This window comes from Ammospiza nelsoni, chromosome 1 (assembly GCF_027579445.1).
Source record: "Ammospiza nelsoni isolate bAmmNel1 chromosome 1, bAmmNel1.pri, whole genome shotgun sequence".
NCBI classification, from domain to species: Eukaryota; Metazoa; Chordata; class Aves; order Passeriformes; family Passerellidae; genus Ammospiza; species Ammospiza nelsoni.
This window is the reverse complement of record NC_080633.1, coordinates 63,785,332-63,813,244: the sequence shown is the minus strand read 5'-3', so window position 1 is coordinate 63,813,244 and position 27,913 is coordinate 63,785,332. Positions and strand designations below refer to the sequence as shown.

At 44.4% G+C, this 27,913-nt stretch overlaps 3 protein-coding genes across 5 annotated transcripts in view; 1 reads left to right on the top strand and 2 right to left on the bottom strand.

Annotated features, from left to right (window-relative positions):
- The window catches only part of RANBP9 (RAN binding protein 9), a 38,610-nt gene extending 26,688 nt beyond the window's left edge, over nt 1–11,922 (top strand). Inside the window, exons 6-14 of one of the 2 annotated variants that reach the window (XM_059484733.1) lie at nt 19–203; nt 1,012–1,124; nt 2,439–2,547; nt 3,938–4,128; nt 5,675–5,822; nt 7,533–7,606; nt 9,712–9,863; nt 10,530–10,641; nt 10,983–11,922. In XM_059484733.1, the coding sequence (XP_059340716.1) occupies nt 19–203; nt 1,012–1,124; nt 2,439–2,547; nt 3,938–4,128; nt 5,675–5,822; nt 7,533–7,606; nt 9,712–9,863; nt 10,530–10,641; nt 10,983–11,113 (1,215 nt within the window). In that variant the 3' untranslated portion in view covers nt 11,114–11,922. Of the gene's footprint in view, nt 1–18; nt 204–1,011; nt 1,125–2,438; nt 2,548–3,937; nt 4,129–5,674; nt 5,823–7,532; nt 7,655–9,711; nt 9,864–10,529; nt 10,642–10,982 lie in introns of both variants that reach the window. The other variant, XM_059484655.1, reaches the window with a different exon arrangement.
- A 401-nt stretch (nt 11,923–12,323) lies between these two features.
- NOL7 (nucleolar protein 7) lies at nt 12,324–16,541 on the bottom strand. The gene is made up of 8 exons (XM_059484852.1): nt 16,336–16,541; nt 15,719–15,779; nt 15,562–15,617; nt 15,360–15,391; nt 14,345–14,441; nt 13,620–13,741; nt 13,460–13,537; nt 12,324–12,695 (listed from the first exon to the last, which is right to left on the bottom strand). Exons 1-8 carry the CDS (start codon nt 16,524–16,526, stop codon nt 12,622–12,624), a joined length of 711 nt encoding a protein of 236 aa, XP_059340835.1. The 5' UTR covers nt 16,527–16,541; the 3' UTR covers nt 12,324–12,621.
- Nucleotides 16,542–16,648: 107 nt separating this feature from the next.
- Nucleotides 16,649–26,597, bottom strand: SIRT5 (sirtuin 5). 2 transcript variants are annotated; one of them, XM_059479587.1, is made up of 9 exons: nt 26,482–26,597; nt 25,833–25,971; nt 23,638–23,771; nt 21,897–22,122; nt 20,290–20,377; nt 19,854–19,907; nt 18,559–18,682; nt 17,187–17,302; nt 16,649–16,833 (listed from the first exon to the last, which is right to left on the bottom strand). In XM_059479587.1, the coding sequence occupies exons 2-9, from the start codon at nt 25,945–25,947 to the stop codon at nt 16,758–16,760; spliced, it is 933 nt and encodes a 310-aa protein (XP_059335570.1). In that variant the 5' UTR covers nt 25,948–25,971; nt 26,482–26,597; the 3' UTR covers nt 16,649–16,757. The 2 variants fall into 2 exon arrangements, with proteins under 2 accessions (XP_059335570.1, XP_059335561.1); XM_059479578.1 differs by lacking the exon at nt 26,482–26,597 and adding an exon at nt 26,211–26,471.
- Between the last annotated feature and the right edge of the window lie 1,316 nt (nt 26,598–27,913).

The following is a 27,913-nucleotide window of genomic DNA, read 5'->3' as shown; positions in this document are numbered from 1 at the left end:
CTAAAATATTTCTTGCAGCCAAACTTGTACCCTACAGTAGGGCTTCAAACACCAGGAGAGGTTGTGGATGCTAATTTTGGACAACACCCATTTGTATTTGATATTGAAGACTATATGCGAGAGTGGAGAACCAAAATTCAAGCACAGATTGACAGATTTCCAATAGGAGATCGGGAAGGAGAGTGGCAAACAATGATTCAGAAGTAAGACTTGTATTATTATTAGGTTTTTTAAAAGTCATTAGTTGCATGATTTCAGAGTTCTTCAAAATATTTTATCTATTGTCTTGTGCAAAAAGTGATAGATGCTATTAAAAATTCGTACAAGTAAGTTTGTTACCAGGTTTGATAATAGTGTAAAAAGGAGTATGAACAGATTTTGTGGCAGAGTTGTCTGTGTCATTAATAATTTGGACTTTATAATGATGAGTTTAGGACTTCTGTTCTAATTTGTCTTACCTAATATGGACTGGGGAGTTTGTAGGAAAGTTGTTGTGGTTGTAATGGGCAGTTTTAATACTCTGGGCTCTGGAAATTTCCCTTTGCTTTCTCAGCCTTCAGCATGCCAGGTTAAGTTATGTCTCATTAGTATTTCTTGGAAAAATGGTGGTTCTGACTTTGCATTCTTTATTTTCTCTGTGAAAACAAAAACTTAATGTGCAGCAATTTCACTTCAGTGGGAGTAATGAGAAAAAAAAAACCAAAACAGCTTAATTAGCAGTTAATATTTGAACTGACCCTGCCTTTGGGTCATGAATAATTGTTACTAAAATTCATCATAATAAAGTTATGTTTTTATTATTTTTAAAAATTATTTTTCTGTACAGTGTTTTGAAGAATATACTGACTCTTAATTGAATTACTTTTGTCTGACTTGTACAGAAGTCTCTGCATTTCAAGCTGAATTTTTCAATTCAGCTTATATTATCAAAGAGTTTTGACATTCAGGAGTTCTTGGTTTCTTACCTGTATTTAATGAGTATTTCTGAGTTTTGTTTTTGTTTATTTTTAGAATGGTATCATCTTACTTAGTTCACCATGGATACTGTGCAACAGCAGAGGCATTCGCCAGATCCACAGACCAGACTGTGCTAGAAGAATTAGCTTCCATTAAGAACAGACAAAGTAAGGCTGGAAAGCACGTTGCATCCCTTTTTTCCTCCCTTAAACAGATACTGCATAAAGCTTTTTCCTAAGCAGCATTGTAAAATTGGCTTGCAGCACTGCTCCATAGCACAGTTCTTTGCTGTCATCTAATGTTACACGTGTATGAGCAGCTGGGTATGAAAAATCTGCACAGTAATACTTTGTAACTTGTTTGTTGTAGCAGAATGTGGTAAATTATCTGTTGTCTTTTCTCTCGAATGGAAAGTTGTGATATGTCTGAAACAATTGTGTGTAATGTCTCTGAGTGTTTGTGAGAGCTAATGGTTAGTCACAAACAGGAATATAAAACTTAGTCGTGACAGGCATTTATATTTTTATCTGAATGTGAAAAGGGATTGAGTTTAGAGAAGGTTTTATAAGTTAAATGAAACTGCTTACAGCTGTGAGGGGAAGAGGACAAGGACAACTAACCACAGTTCAGTTCTAACTTGCCATGCCAGTGCTGTTTGCAGCCTGATGGAACAGTGCCTTCCCCTTCCATTTAAATCCCTGCTCTATGACCATCAGCATTTGTGTTACTGTATGACATACCACATGGGGAAACTGCTTTGGTTGTAAAACAACACATGTTGGGGTTTTTTCATTTGGATCAGTTTCTCTGTTGGTGAAGAGAGCTGGGAGGCTGTTTGCAGCTTGAGCCAAGTTACAGCCATAGAAGCATCAACTAAAGCAGGAACCTTTGTGAAAGATTTTGCTCAACTGTAGTTTGATTAGAAGTATGTGTTGTAGGTGAAAGAGACTGAATTTTTGTTTTTCTTAGTCAAAATTGAACCTGTAGGAGTGCGATGTAATTTGGATGTTCTTGAGTGACAGTAATTTGAAATGTGCTTATTTATAAAGTTGTGAAAATGAGAACTAAATCGCAGAAGAGTGTCTGCAGTCTTATTCTAGCTCTAAATGCAGAGTCTGACTACAAAGCAGTTGGATGCTGGCAATAAATAAAAATACTGAGTTCTCATTTAGATACATGTAGGTGGAGTGCAGTTCTTAAATTTTCCTGTTGAACATTTTAAGCAAACATGATCTTTCTTTACACTATTTTTTTCTAAAAGGAAAAAAATCTTGTTGATTGATGGTTGCAGTGTCTTTTAATCATTTATGTACGTGTATTAATCCGTAAGCTGTCCATTTAACTGATGTTGGTTTTGCTGAACAGAAGTTCAGAAATTGGTTTTGGCAGGATGAATGGAGAACCCATTGAAACAACATAACAGCTGTATCCAAGTTTACTAGAAAAAAATCCTAATCTCTTATTTGTTTTTTGGTGAACAGGAATTCAGAAATTGGTTTTAGCAGGAAGAATGGGAGAAGCCATTGAAACAACACAACAGTTGTATCCAAGTTTACTAGAAAGAAATCCTAATCTCTTATTTGCATTAAAGTGAGTCTTCAAATTATACAGATGTGTGTTTATAGATGGCACAGTACCTTCTGAGACAAGACAGTTACTCATTTAAAGCTTTCACAGAAATTTGTACAAAGTTAAGCAGCGCTTTTTAGAAAATGTGTGTATTTCACTTTTTTATGCTCTTCTTATTTGCTACATGTTTAACTAGGTTTTGTCATCGAGGTCCTGGTTTGCAGCATAATTCACATCTCCCTGTAGACTTTTCTCTAGAACTAAGTTCTGTAGTTCTTTTTAATGAATTTAATCCCATTTGGGTGTTAAGTAAAACTTAAAATGGAAACTGATACAGTAGCACATCCAAGAAGGTTAAGAATCCTGATAGCATAAGTCAGTCTGTTCCTCCAAAGGAGTGACTGACTTTAAAGACCAGCTTAATTGAGCTGTTTCATTCCATGCCACTTTACTGGAAAACTCTGGCTAAAACTGTGGAATTCCATAATCCCAAAGAGTTCTCTTGGCTTCCCAGGTACACAATAGTCACCTTCATTCTGGCATTTTCACTTGCCAGCTGCGCTGTTCTCCAGAATTTTGTATCACATTGCAGTGTTTGAATGTGGGAAAAATGCGTTATCTCCTCTAAGAACAAAGCACTTTAATTTTATGTGCAGTTAAATAACTGGGAATGTGTTTGAAGTCTGTCATGCTCAAGTGCTGAACACAATTCACATGATAGTACTCCAGACTTATCACAGAATTCACAAAATGCTAACATTTTGATGAAAGACTTCACTCAATAGCATCAATTTTATCTTATCTTTTCCTCAGTCTGTCTAAATTTTGCCTGTTCTATTGAGGCTACTGAAGCCTTAAGCATAAAGCAGGAGTTCTGAGCTTCCTTAAAGTCCATAGTAAAACCTCCTTATCTAAAATGGAATTCACAAAGAGCAACAGCCTCTAAAGGAAGGTTTGTATGGGAATTTGCTTTTCAAACTATTTTCTAGAGCAGGTGTTTAATGTGAGGTGTTACCCTTTAATGCTTAATGTTCCAGACAGTCAAACTCTGTTCTCATTTACTTTGAGAAAATGACAGACATGACAACATGATGACATATCTTTCTCAAGAAATAACCTTGCCCCTGCCAATAAAAGAAAACAGTTAGACCAAGAAAATATAGTTTAAATCTCTAGACTTTGAGGACTTAGTGACAAAGGATAATATTCCTGTTCAGCTCCCTCACAAATTTGTAATTGTGTATTTTTGGCGGAATGCTCCAGAGCTTATTGACGATTGGGTTACTGACATTCAGCATTTTGTTGAGTCAGACTTGTTCTATATTTAACACTAAAATAAAATCATTGCTATCGTTGGTTATTTGAAATGTGTAAATGGTTTTATTAGCTTAACTTTTTGCCTTTTGTTTAGGGTGCGTCAGTTCATAGAGATGGTGAATGGTACAGACAGTGAAGTGCGGTGCTTGGGAGGCCACAGTCCAAAATCTCAAGACAGTTACCCTGTTAGCCCAAGGTCATTCAGTAGTCCTAGCATGAGTCCCAGCCATGGAATGAATATTCACAATTTGGCAACAGGCAAAGGGAGCAGCACACACTTCACTGGTAAGTTCGTGTGGAGGATACACCACACAGATTTGAAGGTACCATGCCACATAGAATTTACTGTTTTTAACTTAAGATTTTATGCTGAATGCTGTGTGTAACAGTAAAATATTAGTGATTAAAATATGGGATTTCCAGTCACTGGGAAAAATGAAAGTTTCTTCACATAATTTTTGCCTGTGCTCTTGGGTTTACTTCTTGCAAAGTAGGTTGCCACCAATTTCTAAAAAATACTTCCCTTTGGGAGGTGGAAAGTTCTGACATATATTTCTCTTGTCTTTTTGATGATAATTTATGGTTTGGGCAAGATGGTTTAAATCCAGTAAGTGGTATATATGATCCAATTCCTGTGGTGTTGATGGAGAAGTCAGAATAGCTGTGGTTGAGCAGGAAACACCAGAAGCCGGGTGGTAGGGTTGGGTAAAAAACATGCTGCTGGCAGCCACATTTCAGTCTGCACAGTTGAAACATTTCTTAGAGCATTTAAGTAGTGGGAAATCTTCAGTGGGAGGCCACTAATGTTCAGAGCTGTCCCAAGCTTATGGGGAGATCCCCATGCCTTCCAAAGCACCCCTGCTGAATGGAAGCAGAGAATGTTAAAATGATACCTGAACATGGCATCCTTGAAGACTAAGACTCTTAGGGTAGCAGAGACCATCAGCTTTCACTTATGCTTAATTTCCAAATCCAAACTGGAGCTGATTGGGGGCACTTTTTTTTTTCCCCTCTCTGGGGTGTCAGTGAAGAACCACTCAGATTTTCTGGTTGTTCTTCAGGTGGTTATTAGGATGTAGTGTAGAAAGTACCTGTAATTATTGTGATTTTGAGAATCGAGGCAGGTTGATGAATGTATTACTAGAATTGATGTTTGGGATTTTGTAAATGGCAGCAGCTGCTTTCTTTATAATAAGCCCTTCCTGTGACCTGTTCCTATTTTAGAACATACTTGGGAGTTCTTGGTTTGATAGAACTGGCAATTACATGTTTGCTTCAAATTGTAGTTTTCCTGTTATATTTTAGAAGGGTCAGAAGAGATTTTAGCTAGGCATCATAATTTCACAGCATGGTGTAATTTTTTTAGCAAAGCACAATATTAACAATTAAAATAATTACATGGTGAAGGAGATTGTATGTAAGTATAGCAACTTAGCAATTCAGCACTGAATTCTACTGCACATTTATCAAAAGAATTATGTGATCAGGAATTAATAATGTTTGCTTCCATTCATAATGATTACAGTGGCCTAGAAAAGATTTTCTAAAAATCTTCTACATTAGTGCAATTTTTTGTTTTACCAGAATATTAGTACAACTGGAAAAACCTTCTTGTGTCTGTGTTCATACTTGTTAAATAATGCTTAACTTCTGCACTCTAGAAGCCTTAAGGGTTCAAATACCTGAAACGTGGAGGTGAAGTACTTGAGTTTGTGTGGCAAATTTAGCATACTTGTTCCTGGTCAGTAAATGCTACACTTACTTCTTTTTTTTCTACAAACTTATCTGCAAGTACCACTTTATGACTACAACTGTTAAAATTTCCTTGCAGGGTTTGAAAGTAGTTGCAGTAATGGAGTAATATCAAATAAAGTGCATCAGTCTTACTGTCACAGTAAACACACGACCACCAGCTTGAATGTACCAGAGCTCAACAACATAAATGTATCCAGATCACAGCAGGTTAACAGCTATCCCAGGTAAATAAACTTTACATGCTTCTAAGTTGCTTTAAGGCTTCTGTTCTCCACGTGTTTGCATGGCAGGGAAGAGTTTTCAGTGGGTTTTGATGTGATGGTTTTTTTCCTCCCTAAGGACAGTTGAAACAAAGTGTAAGGAGCCAACAGCTTGTGGTAACTCTGGTTGTTTTGACAGTTCAAGCTCAATAGACCTTTTTCTCCTGTTGGGGTAAAGAAATGAAGTGGACAAAAATAAATTACCTTGCTTATAGCTATGGTCAGTTTTGAAGTTCCATAGTGAAGGGTAATTAGCTCTTTGGCACTTTTAAAAATTCAATTTAATTGAAGCCACTGACACCACACTGATTTAAGTGTGTTGCACACAGGTAATGAAAAGTTTTCCAGATACTCTCCATTTGTAGCAGTATCTGGAAAGTAAACACAGTTGAGATTCAAATGAAGTGTGGATTCCCTTTCCCTGTATACTCCAGGATTGTTTGCCTACTCCAGGCACTGTCACGAGTGCAAATGCATTCAGTTCAGAGAGTGAAAATAGATCTCTTAACCAGAGTTAGTAGGGTTCTTCATAACCAGTATGGTTAAGCTCTGGGTTGCATGGATGCAGCAGAACCCAATTTGATGTGAAATGCAACAGCACTCAGCTGCATTGTGCCAAACAGATTCCCAAAACTACCACACAGGATGTGATGATGTGGTGGTGATGACCAAAGGTATTTTAGTTGAATAGTGATAATCGGGGTAAAAAAGTAAGAGTAACAATTTACTTTTTAACTTTCTACAATTTCTGTTTGCATCAGCAGTTGCCTCTGTCAAAATGTCTGGCAGTGTCCAGGCAACTTGGAGATTTTTCAGGGAGGAAGACAGTTCCTTGGCTGTGTTCTTGCCCAGTCAGAGAGGCCTTTTGGTTTCCTTCCTCAAAGGAAGCTGAGTATCTTTGGTTGCTTAGAAGCAAGATATTAAACTTCCACATTGAATCTATTTGGTCTTGACAGAGGTTTTAGGTTGCTATTCTCCATGATGGAATAGAACAGGCCAGGATGCAACTGTCAGCAAAGCTCAGTCCCTGAAGCCACGCTGGCATTTTCTAAAAGCAGTTCTGTGAGCAGAGGGTTGTGAGGAGCTGAATGCTCTGCATTTGCCACTGAGTGTCTCTTCAGTGTTCTGCTTTACTCAGCATTTGCTTTGGGGTTTTCTTTTTTTGTTTTCCCTCTGTCGTTCCACAGAGTAAATAAGAGGAGAAAGCATTTTTTCAAAATAATTAGTTATCTAAATATGGTATTTTCCAAGTAGGATGTATATTGATTTAACTATATTTTTTATGTATAAATGCTAACTATATTGGAAAGTGGGAGTAGTACATTTTCTCAATGCATTTTCTTCAACTCTGGGTATATACAATTATATAAACAAGGTAAGAACTGTTTGGTCTGTATTTAGTGCTATATTCCTTACTCCTGAATAATGGGGGACATGTTTAAATTTTCAGCATCTGAAAACAGTATTTTACTGAAAACTATTGTTAAGGCAACCTTGAAACTTTCCATGGTGCTCTGATATCACCAGTTGCTGTCGAAGAAACTGTGACCTACCTTGGTAATATTTAAGAGCAGCTTTTCAGTAGTTAAGATGAGGAAGTAGTGTGATGAAGTTGTAAAGATAACCTAAGTACTTAAATATGAGTAAAACTTGTATTTACTACTCTCTTTTCAGCAATGATGTAGACATGGAAACAGATCACTACTCCAATGGGGTTGCTGAGACTTCATCCAATGGCTTCCTAAATGGTAGTTCTAAACATGATCACGAAATGGAAGAATGTGACACAGAAATGGGTCTGCAGTGATATTTCTTACATTTTTATTAAGTGATGGCAACAAGGTTATGTTTTTACTTGCAATGCTTCCCAACTTGAAAATTAGGGTTACTAGCTCAAATCTTTAATTTTTGATTGTTTTGCTATTATTAGATGTATATTTTAAAACCACTGATTTAGGTGGTCCAATATCAGTGTGAGAACAGGGGAAATGGGTAACTTATGGCTAGTGAAATTAGCATTAATTTTTAAGGAAGTACCTCTGAGAAGAAATACCCGGTTGTGTAGCACCCTGTGTTTGAGTTGGGAAATGGCTTCTCCCTCTTCCCATTCATGGTTCTCATGGCATCTTTGTGCTCCACAGTAAGCACAGAAATTCTAAATCTTTTATATTGAAATGCAAAGTGCTAATATTTAATGCTCAAGAGTTTTATTAGGGAAATGTAAAAATGAAAAATTAACTTTTTTCCCATGTTTTCCACCAAAAAAATACCGATCTATATAGTTACAAGGTAAAAATTAACTTTGTTTTACTTAATTTGCTTTTTACTCTGTCATGCCTATTGATGTTGGTGACAAATGAGTATTTAAATCCCCTCTGCTTGCCCTTTGTGCAGCTGCAGAATTGGTACTCAAACAATTGATTTAAGCAAATGTCAGTTAATGTGTAGTTTAAATGAAATGTGCAGCTGGAGACCTTCAGAACGCAGCAGCGCGTGCAGAGCGCTGTGAGTGCTTCCCAGTTCTGGGGCTGCTGCTGATCCTGCAGCTTTGCTGGGAAATGCAGGGGGACAGCAAATGGCATTCTCCTACAGCCCTGCAAGGAGGAATGCAAGCTGCCACACCATTTTCCCTGCATTATGCTCTGAAACTGGATAATAATAACAGGACCTTATTTCTGTGACAGAAAACCCAAAACAGGTCCTTGCTCTCTTGCAGCCTTTTCTGCAGAGACTTGCAGTGACAGACACGCAGCAGCTGCACAGGGAAGGGAGTTGTGCTTTTTGTTGTCTCCTGCCTTTGGAAAGTCATGTCTTAGATGAGGCTGAGCTAGGGACAAACACCACTGCTTGAAAATTTGTGGGTGCTTCACCTACACTGGTTACCGCCCGACCCTGCACCCAGGTTGAGTCTGGTGGTTTTTCACTTTTTGAACTATTGATATATTCTCCTTAGTGCTACTTAATTGAAGTAGGCAGGTATCTTCCAGAGCTGATACACTTACATCTAAAGGGAAAAAAAAGGAGCCAGGTAAAAATCCTGTTTTGAAAGAGTAGTAAAAATATATCACTAAATAGCAGTGTTAAAGTCAGAAAGAAGAGTGGATTTGTAACTGAAGAGTCCATCAAAATGCTCATTTTAAAACTTGATTCCATGGATGAAAAAAAGACAAGGAATGGATAAATGCCTTTCTTTTAATGCAGTGTTTTAGGTGTAAATTTTTAAAAAGCAGATTTTTCAAAGAAGCCAAGTGTTAGTTTACTATTCGTAAGCTGCATCAGTATCTTTTAAAATCACTAGTATTGGGAGTATTGTATGAAACAGTAAACAAATCAGTTGTAGTGTCCTGCTTGATTACAAAAGAAGTCTGAAATAGCCAAATGATTTAAGATGTGTTCTGCAAGGAGTATGAACAGTCTAAATGATTGTCTTGTAGCAGAGTCCATCATGGCTGTTGAGGAAGTTCGGCTTTTTTTTACACTCTTTTAGTTCCCAATTTGGTGTATCTTCAGAAATGCAATGCCAAAGAATTTAAAAAGTTAGAACTGTGGGACTTTTGTTGTTTTTAAACTCCCTTAAAATTTTAGGGTAAAATCTGGTTTACCATCTAGTTATTTAAAATTACCCCTTGCAGATAACAGCACATGCTGTGATGGCCTTTGCCATTAGTGAATCAGATCTGTTACATGTTCCTAAGGAGCAGTTCCCCAGTGTGTGGTACAGGAGCACATGGGCTCTGAGGCTGACCTGCTCTCTCTGGGCAGGCAGCTGTGTTTGGGTGAAGTCAGGCTGTAGATCCATGGGTTGTTACCCTCGGCCCTGCCCGTGGTGATGATGACGATATCGTTTCTTTAGAAGTAGATTCAAGTCAATTAAGACGCCAGCTCTGTGGTGGCAGCCAAGCAGCCATTGAAAGGATGATCCATTTTGGAAGAGAATTGCAAGCAATGAGCGAGCAGCTAAGAAGAGAATGTGGCAAAAACACAGTGAATAAGAAAATGCTCAAGGTATGTTTAATTTTCTTGTGAAGGTGAATAATTGTGCTGCCCAGCAGGAGCTTCCCACAGCGTGTTGTGCTGGAATACTGTTCTGCCTTAAATTCTGCCATTTTTCACGTGTGTCAGAGCAGATGTTCTGGTCAGCTGTGGTGTAGCACTGTCTTCTTTTTTGTCTGTGCAACACATGCTCAGGGAAGATAATTTTGTGCTGTTACACAGTTAAACACAGAAATTGATTTAGTGCTTTCCTTTCTCTCATTTGTGACCATGTAACTTGCCCGTGAGAATCGAAGTTCTGCTTTTGTCTTTTTGATCTTTTGTCAATGATAAATGAACCTCAGGGGGATTGGTAGAGATGCCCAAAATCTGCATGTTAATTAGTTTGCCTTGACTTGAGACAGCTCTGGAAAAGAATTCTCCTGCCAAAGACTGCATGCAGTTTTCAGTCTGTTTTATCTTAGCCCATGAGTTAGTAAAATAATGCTACCTTTTGCCTTGCTCTTGGGAAAAAACCCTAAATGGAGCAAGTCCTGTCACAATTTCTTTTTATCTTTTCGTATTGATGGATACTGACAGTCACCTTTGTGATTCTGAATCAAAACAGTTGAACAAAATATCCCTTCTTTTCACTAGTAGCTTGTAGCTGTAGATGTAATCAAAGTCATTTTCCCACAGGATGCATTCAGTTTGCTTGCATATTCTGATCCCTGGAGCAGCCCTGTTGGAAATCAGCTTGACCCCATACAAAGAGAACCAGTGTGCTCTGTGCTCAATAGTGCAATACTAGGTAAGTGTGGCCTGCTGGCTGCCCAGGGGACTTGGGGTGCCACACAGGTGGCCCTGCTGCTCCACCGTAAGGACAGCAGTGTTGGGTGCACTCTTCTGGGAAGAGAGGGATTGTTTTGGAGGGTATGTAAAATAACAGGTACTTGCCTGCTGTTGTAGTCCAGAGCAAAATTGGCCTGTTCAGTAACGGTGCTGTGCAAGGTCACGTTGTTGCTCCTCCTTTGTGGCTTGCTCTAAGAGTAAACTTGCAGATGAATGATTTAAGTAGTTTAGATGTCAAGTTTTCAGTGTGTTACTATGAAATGATTCAGGTATTTTAACTGCACTGTGATTCTCTTTCAGAGACTCACAATCTGCCAAAGCAACCCCCGCTTGCCCTGGCCATGGGACAGGCGTCACAGTGTCTAGGATTGATGGCCCGGTCAGGAATCGGCTCCTGCGCCTTTGCCACAGTGGAAGACTACCTACACTAGCTATGCATTTTGAAGGTCTGAAAGGCGTTGTGGCATATTCAACATGGAAAGTAGACCAGCTCTGCTGACTGGAATTTGGAATTTTAATTATGTACTAAGGACAAGTCTGTCGCTTTATGTTGCTTCCTAGTTTACAGCATGATGCAAATGATTTCTAACTTAGTGTTAGGAGATTTCCATCTTTAAACCTCTTAGACAACTAAGAGTTGAAAATATCACTGGTAACGTCAGACATCCAAATTGACAAGTACCAATCCTTTGAACGATTGTCCAAAACAAACCAAAAATCCTGCTACCTTGTGGTGGGACGGAAGAATAGAAAACATGGATGTATTAGCATGTGGGTGATGTAAACGTCAAGCAGGATGACTTGCCAACCTCCACCCCCATTGTTACATAGTTCAATCAGTGTAATTTGCAAAATGCAAATGGTTTGGATATATAGTGTTGATGGGAAGAAATGATATTTTTTAATGTGTACTGTAAAACTTGAATTACTCAGGAGCTGAGTGAATATGTTTGTTGCTACTTACAATCCCAACCTGTTGATCTTAGTAGTTTTTTGTTTTAACATGGTCTTTTCAACTTCGTTTCCTTGTTTAACTACAGACAGCTTCTGTTGTGTAGGCTCACCAGTTTAACTGTTGTATTATAACAGTATTACATGTCAACACAGTGTGGTTATGACCTATTTATATAAAAACCAAATATTTAGTCAATTTACAGTCTTAATTTAATCTTTGTACACCTTGCATTTTTAAAAGTGCTTAAATAGTACTATATTGCAATAAAATGTAGTGATATCATAATTAACCAGCCATTAAAAACTTACGTCTACATCCACGGTAGCATGGACATGTATGCTACATTGTCTTGTTCTAGAGCTCCATCCTAGAACAGCAGTTCTTGTGGAGACCTCTGAGGGGAGCTGCCACCTCCCCGAGGAGCTGGGCTGGTCCAGGTGAAAGGTTTTGCCATGTTCTTGCCACACAGTGAGTCTAGCTACCGGTGCAGGAAGCTTACTCAGGCCTCCCTGCAGATGGGGAAAATCCCTTACTGCTGGAAAGTAATCCTGAGGGTGGAGAGAAGTGTCCTGCTGTGGGAGCTGATTTAGTGATTCTGCTGTTAGGGTACAGCCTTTCCTTAGAGACAAAAGTCACTGAGGCAGCAGGAGCGACTGCCTGTTGTAAGGAATGCAGCATCCACAACAGTAGGTACAACATTGCTGATGTTTATTCTCTGCAAAGGCATTGCCTCACGGAGGCAGCTCAGCAAGCCTGGTCCTAGCACCAGCTGTTCTACAACACTGGTCTGGCTGCTCTGTAGCTTCCCCAGGAACTTCTGAAAGGGGAGAGGAGAGTACAGGGAAGTTCCATCAGGCTCAGCTCAGTGCCTTCTGCTGGCTGGAGCTGAAAGCAAAGTGATGATGAAGTGGGAAAAACACCTGTGTTGTGTTGAGATCAACTGTCACTAAAAGTCCTTAGCAGCATCTTCTCAAAAAGCTGTCTTCAGAGTCCATTTTTAATATGTGCTGCCAGCCAGCGTTTCTTAAACCTTGCTGCTTTTTCCTTTTTATCTTGCCCTTAAAAAAAAAAAAAAAAGCTGTTAGTTACCATTTTTCTTAGCCCCCATGTGCTGGAGAAGCAGCAATCCCTTGGCAGCTGCAGCATTTCAGAGCAGAACAACCACCTCAAACACTGATAAACTTCCTACAGTATTTTATGTGCCCCAGGTGCATTTCACTGGCCAGGAGTAGCAGTTTGCACCAGCCTCCTTAGGAGGGTGGGGGGAATACAGTGGAGCTTGCAGTGATGGAGCACAGATGGAAAGCAGGCCCTGCTAGGTAAGGACGAGTAACTTTTCCCTGTGGTGTTCGTGACCCTCACAGAATGTGTGGGTGTGAAACTGTCCCTGTCCATTATGGAAATGAGGAGAAATGGGTGTTTTTTCCCTGTGCTCACATAGAGGTTCTGGGATCTTGGTATCTTTTAAGTCTGAGATGCACCTAAAATGCCTTCCGACAGCTCAGAGAGTGGAGTCTGAAACAACAGCTCCTTAAGTATTTATTTCACTGAGCAGCCCTGGCTCTAATACAAGAGCTGTCTCTTAACATACCAAAAAAGAGGTAATTTTTTTTTAATTGTGTCTCATACACCACCCCTGGGGGTGTGCTCATGATACCTGCTGAGGCTGCAGTGCACTGCTGCCCTTCCCTTACTCTCCAGGTGCTTGGAGTTAAGAGGATCACAAGCCAGGATGCTCTAGCATGGAAACCCTGATTTTATTCAAGTGTATTTTTAGCCACATATGCAGAAAACAGTACCTACTCTGACTTTCTATACTCACCCCAAGACTTGTCCACAAACTGAACAGCAGCTTTTTTGACAGGGGCTCTCTTGTTTGCAAGGGAGAAAAATTCATTTGCTGCAATGGAGACGAATGTTAATAGCCAAGTTCAAGGCAGACAAGGCTCCACCCAGACCCACCCAGGAGCAGCAGTGCTTACCCGGTACCCGGTTGGTGTGTGGCCCGTAGAGCTGAGCATTTAGGAAGTCTTTGGCCAGCTGCTGGTGGAGGCCTGTGGCACTGTGGTCCTTCAAGCACACAGCCACATAGTTCCTTTTTGTCCTAGTCAAAGGGAGATGTAAATCCCCAAAGTGTGGTTACAGGATCCAGAACAACAAACACTGCTGTCAAGCTTTGCTACTCGAGCACAGCAGCAGCCAGTGATGGTTTCTGATACTCAGATGAGCTTTGTGGCAGTATTAAAAAATAAAAAGCTGGACCAATACACTCAAGCTGTTGTCCTATGCCTTTGTGTGCCCTGAGTAGTTTCCTTGGGTGTCCTGAGCTCATCCTACCAGAAGCTAGGGCAATTACTCTCTAGGGCCATCAGTGACAATGAAATAAAGAGCAGAGAGAAAAACAGATTGAAATGCAGGAATTTGGTGCTCAATCACCCCACAACACAATGTGTACTGCTGTGCTTATGACTGCCCAGCCATTTCATAGCAGTTACATACATGTAATATGCAAAAATTATTTCTATCTTATATATATATATATGTATGCACACATATATAAGTATGCTAAAGCAGAAGATATTGAAGGCACTTCTAGTACATAAATACACTTTCAATCAGACAAAGGATGGGGGAACATGAAGTGCAGAAGAGGGTACAGCCATGCAGAACAGACCTTCCCACACCAGGCAAAATCATCTTCTCTTACCTGGCACCCTTCCTCCTCTTGCCTTTCTTCTCCTGCACTTCGGCTTGGCCTAGCTCCAGCTCTACAGCCTCAGCTTCAAGTTCTTCATCTAAAGTAACTTGTAAATGAAATTTCCCAAAGGTTACAAATGAAAACCAGTCAGTGAAACAGGAACAGGACTTACAATAAGCAGCATTTTTCAGAAGAACTGACTAGGAAGAACAGCTGTAAGAGGGATGGAAAGAAATATGCTGAGGAGAGCAACCCAAAGTACTGCTAGCCAGCTTTCCTCAGCATCAACAAAATGGGATTCGTCACTGGACAAAAATTCAATGCAACACAACAGCTGTGGGTAACCCATAAAGGGAAATCCAACTCTGGCTTCAGTCTTGCTTCATTCTCAGCTCATCTCTTTGCTATGTCAATACAACAGATCTTTTTTAAATAAAGGCAAGAAAAAGTAGCAGTTACATCATACAGCAGCATGTGAGATTTGGATGAGAAAATGTTTAAGATTTTTTCTGAAGTACTTCGAAATACAGATGAAGCAAAAACAGCAGTCATAGACACTCTAGACTCTTGATTTTGTAATTCTGAGTTTGAAAAGAGTCAATTAATATCCTACAGATGCTACTGAACTGTAGTTTGATATATAAAGTATAGAGGCAATTTAACAACTGTACCCAGGAACAGCCTCTATAACTTAAACAAAGGCTAAATATTAATCCACCTTTGATAATCCTTTCTTTTTCTGCTGTAACACCTGCCCATGATTTCCTTAAACACTTCAGGGTATTTAATTGAAATCACTGCACAGCAAGTGATTTCTGTAAAAGGTGTAAGAATTAGATTCAATCTAACTTTGTATTTTTCCTCAGACATTTCTTTTCCTGGGGAAAAGAATCTATGCATTATGCTCATGATTAAGACTTGGAGAAGGTGTCTTCACCAGAGCTCCCCCTTGGAGCTCTGGCACAGGAATGAACTCCTGAAGTACCAGATGTGCCCCTCGTTAGCGAAGCGAGCTGTAACATACCCGGGTCATCTGCCGCAGCCTGCTCAGCGGGCCTGGGGAGCAAAGGGAAGGCAACAAGTTACTCTTCAATTCACACTCCCTTCCTTTACTAAAGCCGTGAAACCCCCATTTCCAGTATGGTCTCCCAGAAGGGGCTGCCCCAGGGGTGGGAGATACAGAGGGGGATCCCAACAGCCACCGCCGCCTGCCCATGTCCCCTCACCGTGCGGACACATCCTGCAGCTCCTGCAGCACGGCCTCGGGCAGCAGCCTGCGCTTCTGCGGGGGAGAGAGAGGGGAGTCAGGCGGGCACGGACACGGCCGGCACACAGACACCCACACACACAGAGCCGGGCCCGCCCCGGGGGGTAGCGCGGTACCTTCTGCTCCGCGAACAGCTCCTGGTGCCGCCGCCGCTTCTCCTTCAGCAGCTCCCGGTGCCTGCGGGAAGGCGGGAGCCATCGTCAGCATTCCAGGGCAGGAGAGGGGGGATTACAGGCGGGGACAAAGGGGGTGAACGAGGGCTTGGAGGGGCTTGGAAGGGCAAAGGAGGTGGCGACGAGGGGCAAGTGGGGGGATAAGGGAGAGGGGATAGGAAAAGTGAAAAAGTGAAAGGGGCTTAGAGGGGTGAAGGGGGGGAAGGGGTTACGGGCACGATAAGGAAGGAGAAGGGGCCGGGGAGGCGTAGGAGGGGTGGTGGGGTTAGAAGAGAGATGGGGGGCAGGGGGGGAGGGAGGAAGCAACAAGGGGACATAAGCAGAGATAAGGGAGGGAATAAGGGGAGGATAAGAGGGGGAAAGAGGTGTGTGCGGGGGTAAAAAGGGATCTAAGAGGGTGAGAGGGGTGGAGGGGGGGATTAGAGAGGTAAGCGAGGGGTTACGGCGGCGGTAAGAGGGGTGAAAGGGGAGATGAGCGGAGCTAGGCGGAGGGGGTAAAGGAGGGAAGCGCTGGTGTGGGAGCCGCCGTTCCGGAGCAGGAGGCCCCGGCGTGTCCGCACCTCCGCGCCGCCTCTCCCACGAGCTTCCGCTCGGCCTCGGCCGCCTCCCTCGCCACGCCGAAGGGCACCTCCTCCGGGGCCTCGTCCGCCTCCTCCTCCGAGGAGGAGGCCGGGCTGGGCAGCGCGGCGGGAGCCCTGCGCTTGCCCGCGGCCGCCGCCTTCGCCTCCTTCGCCTTCTGCCGGCGCGCCATGGCCGCGGCCTCTGTGCCGCCCGCCCCGGAAGCGCTCCCGCCTTCCGCCGGGGAATGCCGAGCGCCAGGACACCCGCCCCGCCCCGCGGGATGCGCGCACACACAATACAGGACACCACAGGTGGCTCTGCCGCCCCGCCTTTATTGCCGTGGGACGAGTCCCGCCGCCGCCGGCCCGCCCGCCCCCGTACTCCGGGGGTCATCCCAGGGCTCAGGAGATGATCCCAGGGCTCAGGTGATGATCTCCGTCTCGTGTCGCGCCAGCGCCGGCGGCAGCGTGGTCCCGCAGGGGCCCGGGAAGTGGAACCTGGAAGGAAGCGGCAGGTTTAGGGCGCGGGCAGGCACCGGCGCACCCCGCTGCTTGACCTGGCGAGTCTGGCGGGGGCACGGCAGGGACGGAGCAAAGACGAGGAGAGAGGGGTTTAAGCCTTGTGGGGCGTAGGGACAGACTTCAGCCTCACCCTTTAAATAATACGGTTTGTGTCTTAGATGAAAATTCCACCATGGAAGAAGAATCCTCTTTTCTTACTTCTTAACAGAAACTCAATATTTCATAAGGCGGGGGGGGGCAAACCAGACTGTATTTGTCTAAACCCAGCGTTAGCAGCTGGACCAGGGGCAGGAAGGAGGGGACTGAAGGCGTTCCCTGAGCAGCGTTACCTGAACCTGTCGGTGGCAGGAGTGGTTTCCATGTTGAACTCTGCGACCGGGACTCCTCTGGCCGAGACCTGCGGGGCGAACATGGCCGCAGGATACACCACGGACGAGGTCCCGACCTGCGGGCAGTGGGACAGGAGTCACAAGAGTAGTAGGACAGCACTCAAACAGACCAAACCAACCCAGCCCCGAGGTGAGGGCCCTTCTCACAACTGTACGTGCACTGAAGCCTAGGAGATGCCTACAGAAATGAAACCGAATCGGTATCTGATCAGTGTCACTGCAGATGTAACTATTTAACTTAGCACAGCAATTAGGAATTGTTTCTCTGATGCAGCCCAAAGAAACCCACTTGTAACTGTAGATGGAAAAAAAAAATCCCAGAAAAAAATGGCACACTTTGTCTTCAAGGAAAAATAATAACAAAACTTTCCTTCTGTTACTTGAGATCATCCTGTAAATGGAAGACAACACTAACCAAGTGTTTTGGTTAGGGATCTGGAACCTACATGGCATGTAAACCACCTTGCAAAAAAGCAGCACATTATAACTTATTTCCTTTTCAAACTGAGCATCAAAATAATTGTATGTTTTACTGTTTGAGAAATTAGAACAATAGAACAGTTTGGATTGGAAGAGACCTCAAAGATTATCTTTCCAACCTCTCTGCCATGGGCAGGGACACCTTCTACTAGCCCAGGTTGGTCAGAGCCCCATCCAACCTGGCCTTGAACACTTCCAGGGATGGGGCACCCACAGCTTATCTGGACAACATGTGCCAGTGCCTCACCACCCTCACATGAAACAATGTCTCCCTATATGTAATCTAAAGCCACTCTCTTTCAGTTAAAAGCCATCATGCCTTGTTCCTGATGAAGCATCCCTCTCTGGCCTCCTTGCAGGCCTCTTTCAGGACTGGAAGGCCACTCTAAGGTCTCCCAAGAGCCCTCCCTTCTCCAGGCTGAGCAGCCCCACTCTCTCAGACTCTCTTCATAGGGAAGGTGCTCCAGTGCCTTTATGAACTTTGTGGCTCTCCTCTGGACTTGCTCCAACACTTCCATGTCCTTATGCTGGGGGCACCAGAACTGTCCACACTATTCCAGATGGGGTCTCACCAGAGCAGAGTAGAGGGGGAGTGAAATTCAGCAGCCAAACAGCATTGTCTCTAACCCCTGTGTACTTGACTTCTGAGTAGTCTGTCTACATTTTCAAACGGAAAGGTCATTTAATGTTTTGCACTGACACCAGAGAAGCCCTCTGGGGCTTTCAGTTCCCTCAGGGAAGCTCAGATGCATCTGCTTTGCCCAGGAGTTGCCACGTCCCTAGCGTGGCCTCCCTGGCGGTTCAGAGGACAGGTAAGGAAAGCGCCACTCACGACCAAGCAGAGGTCACAAATATCCAGCTCCTTCTCCACCGCCGTGAGCACGCCGGGATCCAGGGCTTCCCCAAACCACACCACGTGGGGCCGCAGGAGCCCATTGCAGCCGTCCTCCTCACACCTGCTCACACACCACACAGGGACAGGTCAGCAGCGCTCCAGGCTGCAGAGCAGATCGCATTCTCCCCTGGGCAGTCTTACCTGCCATCATCCTCTCTCCTCCTTCACAGCCCTCCCCACACCCTCCTCTACCACGTGCTGGACAGAAGGCAGATCATTCCATGCTACACACATGCTGGAAATACACATGGTACTGCATGATCCCAAGGAAGGGGGTGCTGAACAGTTGTTCAGCACAGACACTTAATTGTGTCTTCCCCTTACTCAGCTCCTGAAATGCATGAAAGTTAAAACTCAGCCTCCAACAGCTTTAACAAACTAGCTGACGGGGTTTTAAGGAGAAAATGACCCAAAAGACAGAAGCATCTTGTTAGTCTCTTTTTCCTTAGGAATCAGATGAAAAATGTGGCAGCTTTTTCCATCTGCAACTAGCTAAGGCAAAGTTTCAGGCAACAGAAAAAAGCATCTTAGCACATTCTGTGCCTGTGAGGGGACCCCACCATGGTATTCCAGAAAAACAGTGGGTGACACCTGCAAAGTAACAAAACATTTACTGCTGTAGCACTCACTTTCTTGCTGCAATTCTCCTACTACTTCACTTACTACAAACCCCAGGAATTTGGCCACGTTTCATCTTGGTGCTCAAGTACACAAACGTGTGATGCCTTTAGCACCATGGTAACTTCTACATGCTCCTTTGTCTGATGCCCCTGTAACTTTAGACTCAGTTTCCTGGGGCAGATTTCCAGAGTTGTTCTCATCTTATTGCAGGAGTTCCATACTGCTATCTCCTATCGCAAAAGTTTCATACCTTCTTAGTGTTTCTCATGAGTAGCTCCTCAGAGCACTGACTCTTTCTTCTTCACAAAGTAGCCAACTGACTCCAGTTTTCAACCACCCCACTCTTTTATAGCACTCTTCTTCTCACTGGTTACAGCTGTGGCTTGTTAAAGTCAGGCCTGTTCCTAATCTTTGCTAACTGGCCCAGCTGCAACTCCTTAGGGGTAAGATTACTTTCTACACTATCTATATTTTCTTATATTCTGTCCCCCTACACAGAGTTCTTTGTCTCCTGTGGAATGTCCTTCCAAAACAACATGAACAGTAACATGAAGCTTTGAGATGCACAAAGCATGAAGAGGTAACAGGCCAGCAAAGTGATCCATACATACTGAGGAAGGTCTTCAACTGGAATGGCAGCATCTTCTGTGTCAGGATCTGGAGCCCTGTATACACAAAATGGAAATACATGTTCAGCAGTACAACAGGTATTTTATAGATTAATAAAAACTTAACATTCTCTAAAAACCTTCATATTCTCTAAAGCACATCCTCCAATCAAATCTGCAACTTCAGCCAACTTGAACACCTACTACAATCCTAAAATACCATACATGAGGCAGACAGGAATTTGTCCAGAATTATCCTGAAGCTGAGCAACTTTAATAAGCTGGCCAAAACTGTCAAAGGCACAACAACTATTTATGTAATTATCTAAAGGTCTGGTGAAATGTAAAGGGAAAAAAGTCCTAAAAAATCTTTGAGTGTATGCCTGGCCCATCCCCCTGCTCGCTTCCTTTTTTAATGGTGAAAGAAAGAAAGGATTACCCCTTCCCAGCCAATGCGGGGCAGATCGGGCTCTTGTAATTCGCAGCTACATTTCCACAGCTGGTGCAGCGAGTTTTAAATAAACTACCTGGAACAAGTAAAGAGGAAACATCAGAGATGAAGCAATGGCTCTGAGGTGTGGCTGTGCAGGCAAGTGGTTGTGTTTATCCTGGGCAGCTTCTCTTTGCAGACCTTGAAAGCTGTGCCTTGCAGGTAACTTACAACAGGAATGCAACAGCAAAGACAGTCCCACTGTGCCACCTTGTTCTGCCTCAGGACATGAGTAATACACAGTCCCATAACATATTTTGCAGGAAAATCGTAATTCAAAATATCACTGAGGGAGATGATTTCTGTTTATTGCTTTTCCTCTTACATCAGAAACATTTTCTTGAAAAAATAAAAGATGCTGGTCAACACCATTTTGTTTGATGCAAAACTCCACCCCCAAAACTTCTGTAGCATTACTAACATGCTGTCAAGATGCGTAATACAGCCAAGAGCTAAAAATTGTGTCCATTTTGTAAGGAATACAAATAACCAAAATTAAACTCTTGTCAAGACTTCATTGGGTCCACAACTGCTAAATAGCTTGTGCAGGTTTCCTGTGTCCAAAGCACAAAAGTGGTGGTGGGAAATCCCATTTACACCTTTAGTGATACTTGAGTTAAAAAGCATCACAGTGCTAGAGGACCAGGATGGGTCTTTGTCCTGGGAGACTTCTACCCTGTGGCAGGGCCTGAGAAGTGAAAAATCACAGAATCACAGAATAATGAGGTTGGAAGAGACCTCTAAGATCATCAAATCCAACCTATGCCCTAACACCTCAACTAGACTATAGCACCACGTGCCATGTCCAGTCTTTTTTTAATCACATCCAGAGATGGTGATTCTGTGGGGTCAGCTCCAAGGGCTTCCAAACCGTCTTCCTCTCCACACCTGTATATTTCCTCAGATCCCAAACCCCCGCTGACCCCCAGGGTGCTGCACTTGCCATGTGCTCCTCTGGCACTTTGTGGGAGTAAGGAATACCACTGACTACAGGGAAGAGAGGGGGAGGGCCACTGGCTGCAGGAAAGAAAGGTAAGGGAATCTCAATTGCTTCCAGTCCCTTTGTCCTCCTGTAGCCAGGAAGTGCACAAGTGAGAAGAGGACAGAGGGAAAACACCAGGGCTGGTGAGGCCAGGCTTGCCAATACACCCTTTATTGGTGGCAGTCTGACACCATCTCTACCACACAGTGGAATCCCTGGGGTTCTTTTCCCCTTTCCTAAGTTAAATCAGCCAGGTGTCACAGCCACATGAATTCAAGTGGATCTGCAGAAAACTGTGCAAGCAAAAGGGAGAACCATTTCCTGTGTACTGTCAGAATCCATTAAAAACAGAAAGATGAGATTCTGTGATCCTAAAGGTGAGGAATAAAGAGAGGCTACAAAGTACCTGAAACAACTTCCAAAAGAGAACAGGGTGTTATTGTAAATAAATTTATGCAAATTATTGTAATTTTGAAGACAAAAATCTTTTCTCTCTGTACTTATCCCATTTTCCCTTCTTCCCACTCCCCACCCCAGGTTTCCTGGCCTGTGGTAGACGTGAGCCGGCTCCTACCATGGATTTCTAAGAGGTGCTTGGTGCCTGCCTTCCTGTGCAGCTCATCAATGTTCTGAGTGATGACCACAACGCTCCTTCCTTGCTTGCTGAGACGCTTCTCGCACTCTGCGATGGCAATGTGGGCTGGATTGGGATGTTTGCTCAGCATCACCTCCCGCCGGTAGTGGTAGAATTCCCACACACGGGAAGGGTTTCGCGCAAAAGCCCCTGGAGTAGCCAGCTCCTGCAAAAGATGTAACAGGTCATCCTACAATGAAAGAAGAATCCCTTCCCCAGATGAAGCTTGCTGCATCTCTGCCATTTATACATCTCTGCATCACAAGGTCATCAAATGCAGATTTTCTATAACCAAATGCAGTTGATGAGAATATTGTTCCACAGCCCTTACAGGGGGGACAAGTCAAAATGTCAGATCAAAAGAGGAAATAACTTACAACAACCATGTGGTATGTGGGCTTACACTACACTCCAACCATCCTCTGTGCTGCCCTACCAAACTATTAGGGGCTTAGCACAAAGCAAGATGAGATATTCCAGTGCACACCCTTTTTTTGGCACCCACAACTCTTTTCCACGGCAGCCATAAAACTCAGCATCAAGTAAATGTATTTCCTTTGCTATGAATTTATTTTCTGCTTTAAGTGTAACACAAGCCAAATTACACCCATTGTCAAAACCAAAGTCTAATGTCTTGTATTTTGTGTGCAGGTAAAATTGAAGCTGCTTTTCGCGGTAACTTTAATTTTGGATTCTCTTTCTCAAAAACGAGGTGCAGCTCAGTCCAGCACCTCAGTGCAGAATTCCACTGACAGAGAAACTGAATGCAAGTTTCTGATGCAGCAGGACCAAACACTTATACACACACATGCTTTATCTGAATTGATGGTCACTGAAAGCAAAAAACTCATCTTTAGATTCAAACCAGTTTCAAAAATCCATGTCTCTGGCACTTTTTTAGCTTCATCAGATCTTTCAGGAATGCTGTAATTAAAAACCACAAAGAAAGCAGGTGTGATTGCAGCATTTGGGGTAGCAGGTACTGACAGCAGAACAGCTGCTGAAACACCTGCAGCACCAGCAGGATGAGACTCGTGAGGCCTCCATAGAGCTCACACTGTTGGTGCCTTCAGCTGTACTCCCAGTGTCTGCTCCCACCTCCTCCCCCACCCCTTTGGCAGGCAAGATCATTCCAGGCAAAATCCCAGTGCTGGCAAGATCACTCCAGCAGGAGAGACAGCCTGTGGGAGAATTAAAGAACCTGCCCCAAAATAAAACAAGTCCTAAAGCATTTTGAAAGGGTGTTATGAGACACCAAGATTAAAAGAAAACAACCAGTCTCTATTGTCAGTTCTTCCTTTGGTATTTTGGTTTGTTTAAAACGCTAAAGAGTGTAAAACAGGAAAGGCCCCACATGGTAGGAAAACAGTGAGGTTTTGCTCATCTTGCAAAAGATGAGCAAACAGCTGAACTGCAGGAAAACAAGGATGGCAGAAAGACCCAGAGCTGCCTGCAAGAATGTTGTATTTCCCAAGCAACTGATAAACCGAAGGACAGAAGCAGATCCCCAAGGGCACAGAGAAGAGCTGCAGAGGCAGCTGCTGTAGGGAGAGTTCTGTCCCGGCTGCACTGCCATGGGAGAACTTCCACCCTCTTCCTCCAGCTGTTCCTGACACTCCATGCTCACATGTGTGATGCACAGAGAGGCACGGCTGAGCAGACACGGGCCACCAGCACCTACCTGGGCTTGCCACTTTCTCCAGAAGCCTCCAGCCCCTCTGAAGGTGGGGACGCCGCTCTCGGCGCTGACCCCGGCTCCAGTGATGATGGCGATGTGCTTGGCCTTGGCAAACACCTCTCGGAAATCAGCCATGTCTGTGCCAGGGCAGGGAAACAAGGAGCTGTTCAGGCACTCACACCCTGCCCTCAGAGGCCACACTTACACATCCACACATGGCTTCCATACACACCTCCCATTACTTCAATTTCGGAACACCTACTGCCTCCTGAGCTTCTGTATGTTGGAATTTAAAGGGCAGTTCCTGGAGATCCTCAAAACTTGTGTCTGAGCAGGCTCAGTAGGGCAACATGTGCTAAACATGATTATGGTCAATACTGGAAAAGCAGAGCCTATAACTAAAACCCCACACTGGATGCTACCCCAATAACAACTGTTGGCACCACCACCCAGGAAGTTTGCTTTCTTATTGTTACTTAAGATCCTGAGATGAAAAAATATACATTTGTTTTGTTGTTTTTGTTTGGATTTTTTTTTTCCACAAAGTATCACCTTCAAAATTAAGGTAATTTGGGAAAATGTGCTTTCTTTTGTGACATTTTTCCTATTTTCTAAGTTTGCAGCTGTATTTTATATTTTTAAATGTGTTATTCCCACCATTTTTCCTTGCATGGTAGTTTGGGAAAAAGATGGAAAATTTCCTTTGCCTTTTTATGTGAGCCAAGACAAGATTAAACAGGAACAGGTTAACTACAGACAGATAAAAAAAAATCTCTTGCAGTTTACCTCAGATATGATTTTTAAAGCAACTCAGGTTAGAATCACAAAATGGCTGAGGTGGGACCAGACCTCTGGAGATTGTTTTGTTCAACCCCCTCTGCTTAAGCAGGGTCAGCCAGAGCAGACTGCCCTGGACTGTGTCCTGTGGGGCGGCTTTTGATATCTCCTTGGATAGAGACTCCATAACCTTCCTGCACAACTCAATCATTGTTTGACCACCCTCACAGCTGACAAACACCATGGGGTGTCTTTATGCACTGAGAGGATGCCCTGGAGCCTTCATCGCCACAAGGGCTCATCACTAGCTTAAGGCCATTGTGGTGCCCACTGGATCCCCAGGGACACTCCTGCCCAGCTGGTCACTCCAGCCTGTCCTAGTGCCTGGGGTTATTTATTCCCAGGGGCAGGACCCTCTGGAGTATCAACCACTCCTCCCAGCTTTGTATTATATGGAAGCTTGCCAAGGATACACTCTGGTCCATTGTCCAGGCCATTAATGAAGGTGTTAAACAACACTGGCCTCAGTACAGGCTCCTATGGTATCCCACCAGTGAGCAGCCTCCAGCTGAACTTTGAGCTGCTCACCACAACCCTAATCCTCACAATTTACCAGGTGATCTTTCAAATAAAAACCAAAATTACCCCCTCCCTCCCCCCACACATAGAAAAGCCCACCCAAAGGCAGGTAAGTTCCTGTAGGAAGGAAGAGCCACTGGAGAGGTCCCAGGAACCACAGCACAGAGCCACAGGACTGGGCAGAGAACGCTGCAGTTCTGATGCCCCACCTGCTGCTGCAAACCAAACCTCACAAGCCCTGAACGTGTAAAGCTCAGGCCAAAAGCCCTCCCAGCCAGCTCTCTGGCAGCAGCCAAACGCTGATGCTCAAGGCAGCACAAAAAGCAAGTTTGCCTCAGCTACCTGACATTAGGGGGTTGCTATAGTACCTGTGTGCAATTTTCAAGTTAAGGCACATTCTCAAATTGAAAAACAAAACCAAAATACCCCCAAACAGGTGAAAAGAGATCAGCCTTAACTGCTAGCCTGAACAGGGCTCCTGAACTGTTACAAATGCTCAAGGCCCAGTTTACTACAAAGAAATGAGGAATTAGTTTTATTACTCATTAGCATTATGAAAGGAAAATGCAATTAACCACTGCATACTATTGTGCATAGACTATAAACATTAAAAACGTGTTTATGCTGTAACCATGCTGACTGCAAGGGTTTTTGGAACTCTACAGAAAACGGACACAGAAAGGTAATTTTACTATTCTGGGGGACAAATAAAGCAACTTCACACTGTTTTAAACATTTTTAATTAAGCCATGGATTTCACCTAGCACACAAAACCTTCTAGCACTTCAAATCCACCTTAAAAACCTGTCCGGGGTGCTAAAGCAAACAAATACATGTCTTACTTGAACTGGGACGGGCCATTTCCAAGCAAAACTTCTGTTTCTTTGAAGACGAGGCCTTAAGTCCACAATGCACTTGGGAAACCAACCTTCTAGCGGTAGATTGAAAGAGACACATCAGGATCCCTCGGAAGTGTTTCACCTGGGGAGAAATAAATCAAACATCAGCGGCCCAGCCAGGGTGCGTATTTCTGCCACCTTCCTGTCAGGGGCTCTCCCTAAAGAACCAGGTGCGAGCGTTCTTCATGGCTTCCTCCTGCACCTGCAGAACACGGAATCACCACCGACCCGAGACCCTGGGGCCGGGATCACCGCTTTTGTTCAGAACCGGGGAGAACAGCCCCGCTCCACAGCGGCGCTTTCAGCCGACACTCAACTTACGCGACGCTCCCGAACTGCGCTGCTAACCCGAGGCAGCTCCCAGGACCACCGGCATTTTAAGAAGGGGGAAAAGCAAAGGACGGAGCTTCGGCGGGCTGCAAGCCTACGTGCATCTGCCGGCCCGCAGAAGGGCGAAGGGGACAGCGCGGGCAGGCGGAGCGTCGGCGAGGGGGAGGGGGCGAGCGCCGGGCCCTCACGTCGGGGCTCCGCCCGCCGGGCCCTCACGCCGGCCCCGGGGCAGCGAGTTCGCGGCCCGCCCGCTGCGACTCACCCCGGGCGGCGGCGGCTGAGGCGGCCGAGCCGTGCGGTGCCGCACGTCCCGCCCCGCCCCGCGCTGCGCCGCTCCGCCCTCCCACGGGGAAGGGCCGCGGGGTTAAGGCGGCATGGAGGCGTGGATGCGTGCACTGGAGGCAGACGCGAGCCGCTTCCCGGCGCTGCGCGGAGCGCGCACGTATCAGCTGGAATGACACGCAAGTAGGTCAGGAAAGCTGGATGGCTTTCCAGCGTCATCCCTCTCTGCGGTCCACCCTCGGGCGTTCGCAGTTTACGCGTTCACGGATGAAAACTCCGCTGCACTCGGACAGCACACTTTTATTTTTTTTTTCTTAATGAGGAACGCTGTTTTTAGCATGTTTTGCTGCATAAAGAAGGCAGCGCCTGCTCTCATCCAGCCGCCTCCTCTCCGCCCTTCCCCAACAACCTTAAATCATTACGGTCCTTTTCAGTCAAAGGTTTTGACACATTTCTCCCCCTCCCTTTGGATTCTGTAAATTACCAGCTAAGCAGGTGAAGAAGCCCCCAAAACACGCACCCAAAGAGGGGAAAAAGTTCCACCGTGCTCTTTCAAGTCCACCAGCAGCCTGTCCAGCCCCGGGGCAGCTCCTGTGTCCCTCTCCTGTAGGCACAGAGGAGTTACCTGAGCGGGTTCACCTGAGGGCAGGGCACAGCCAGAGCTGCTCCCAGAGATGGCAGCCGACCTTTCCCTCCTTACCCTGCTCCATGGCACTTGTTATTGTTTAGAGTTCCAGCACTCCGTACTCTGCCTCCAGCTGCAAACTCGAAGGAAGCCTTTGGTGCGGGAATGTTGTTGTTAGTCAGTGGTGCTGACTGAACGCTTGTGCTGGTGCTTGCTGGGCTGTCACAGCTGTTCCCTGAGCGCTCCGTGTCTCCGTAAAGGCAAGCGTGCTCAAAAAAACCAGCATATCATACACTCAGAAAACAAGGTGAAGGCCAGCATGATCTTACTTAGCACTCTAATGACCCTGATGTCAAAATCCAGTAATTCTGTGCAGATTGGGAAAACAAACAGGATGGCAGGTTTGTTGAATGAGGGACTGGCTCTGCATAATGTTATTCAGTATCATGACTGGTGTTTGGTTTTTTGAAAATTGAGATCTTGCTACAGACTGTACACTATGCTTACTAGGCAGCTGCTAATTAAAATTAAAAAGAAAAAAAAAAGCAATTCACAGTTGCACTATCACCACAATTTTCTTCCACTTGGAATCCAAAGCTCAAGACAGCAAAATCCTAGTTTAATATTGCTAACAGGAAACAAATAGTTCTGTTTATGTACCAGAGTTTTGAGGAGTGCATCAACCAAGGAGCTTTCATCTTCCTATCACATCATTGCACCCGTTAGCTGTGCTCCTTCTAACTTTACACCAGCCCAGGGCAGGGCATGTTAATGTGCAAAATTTGCA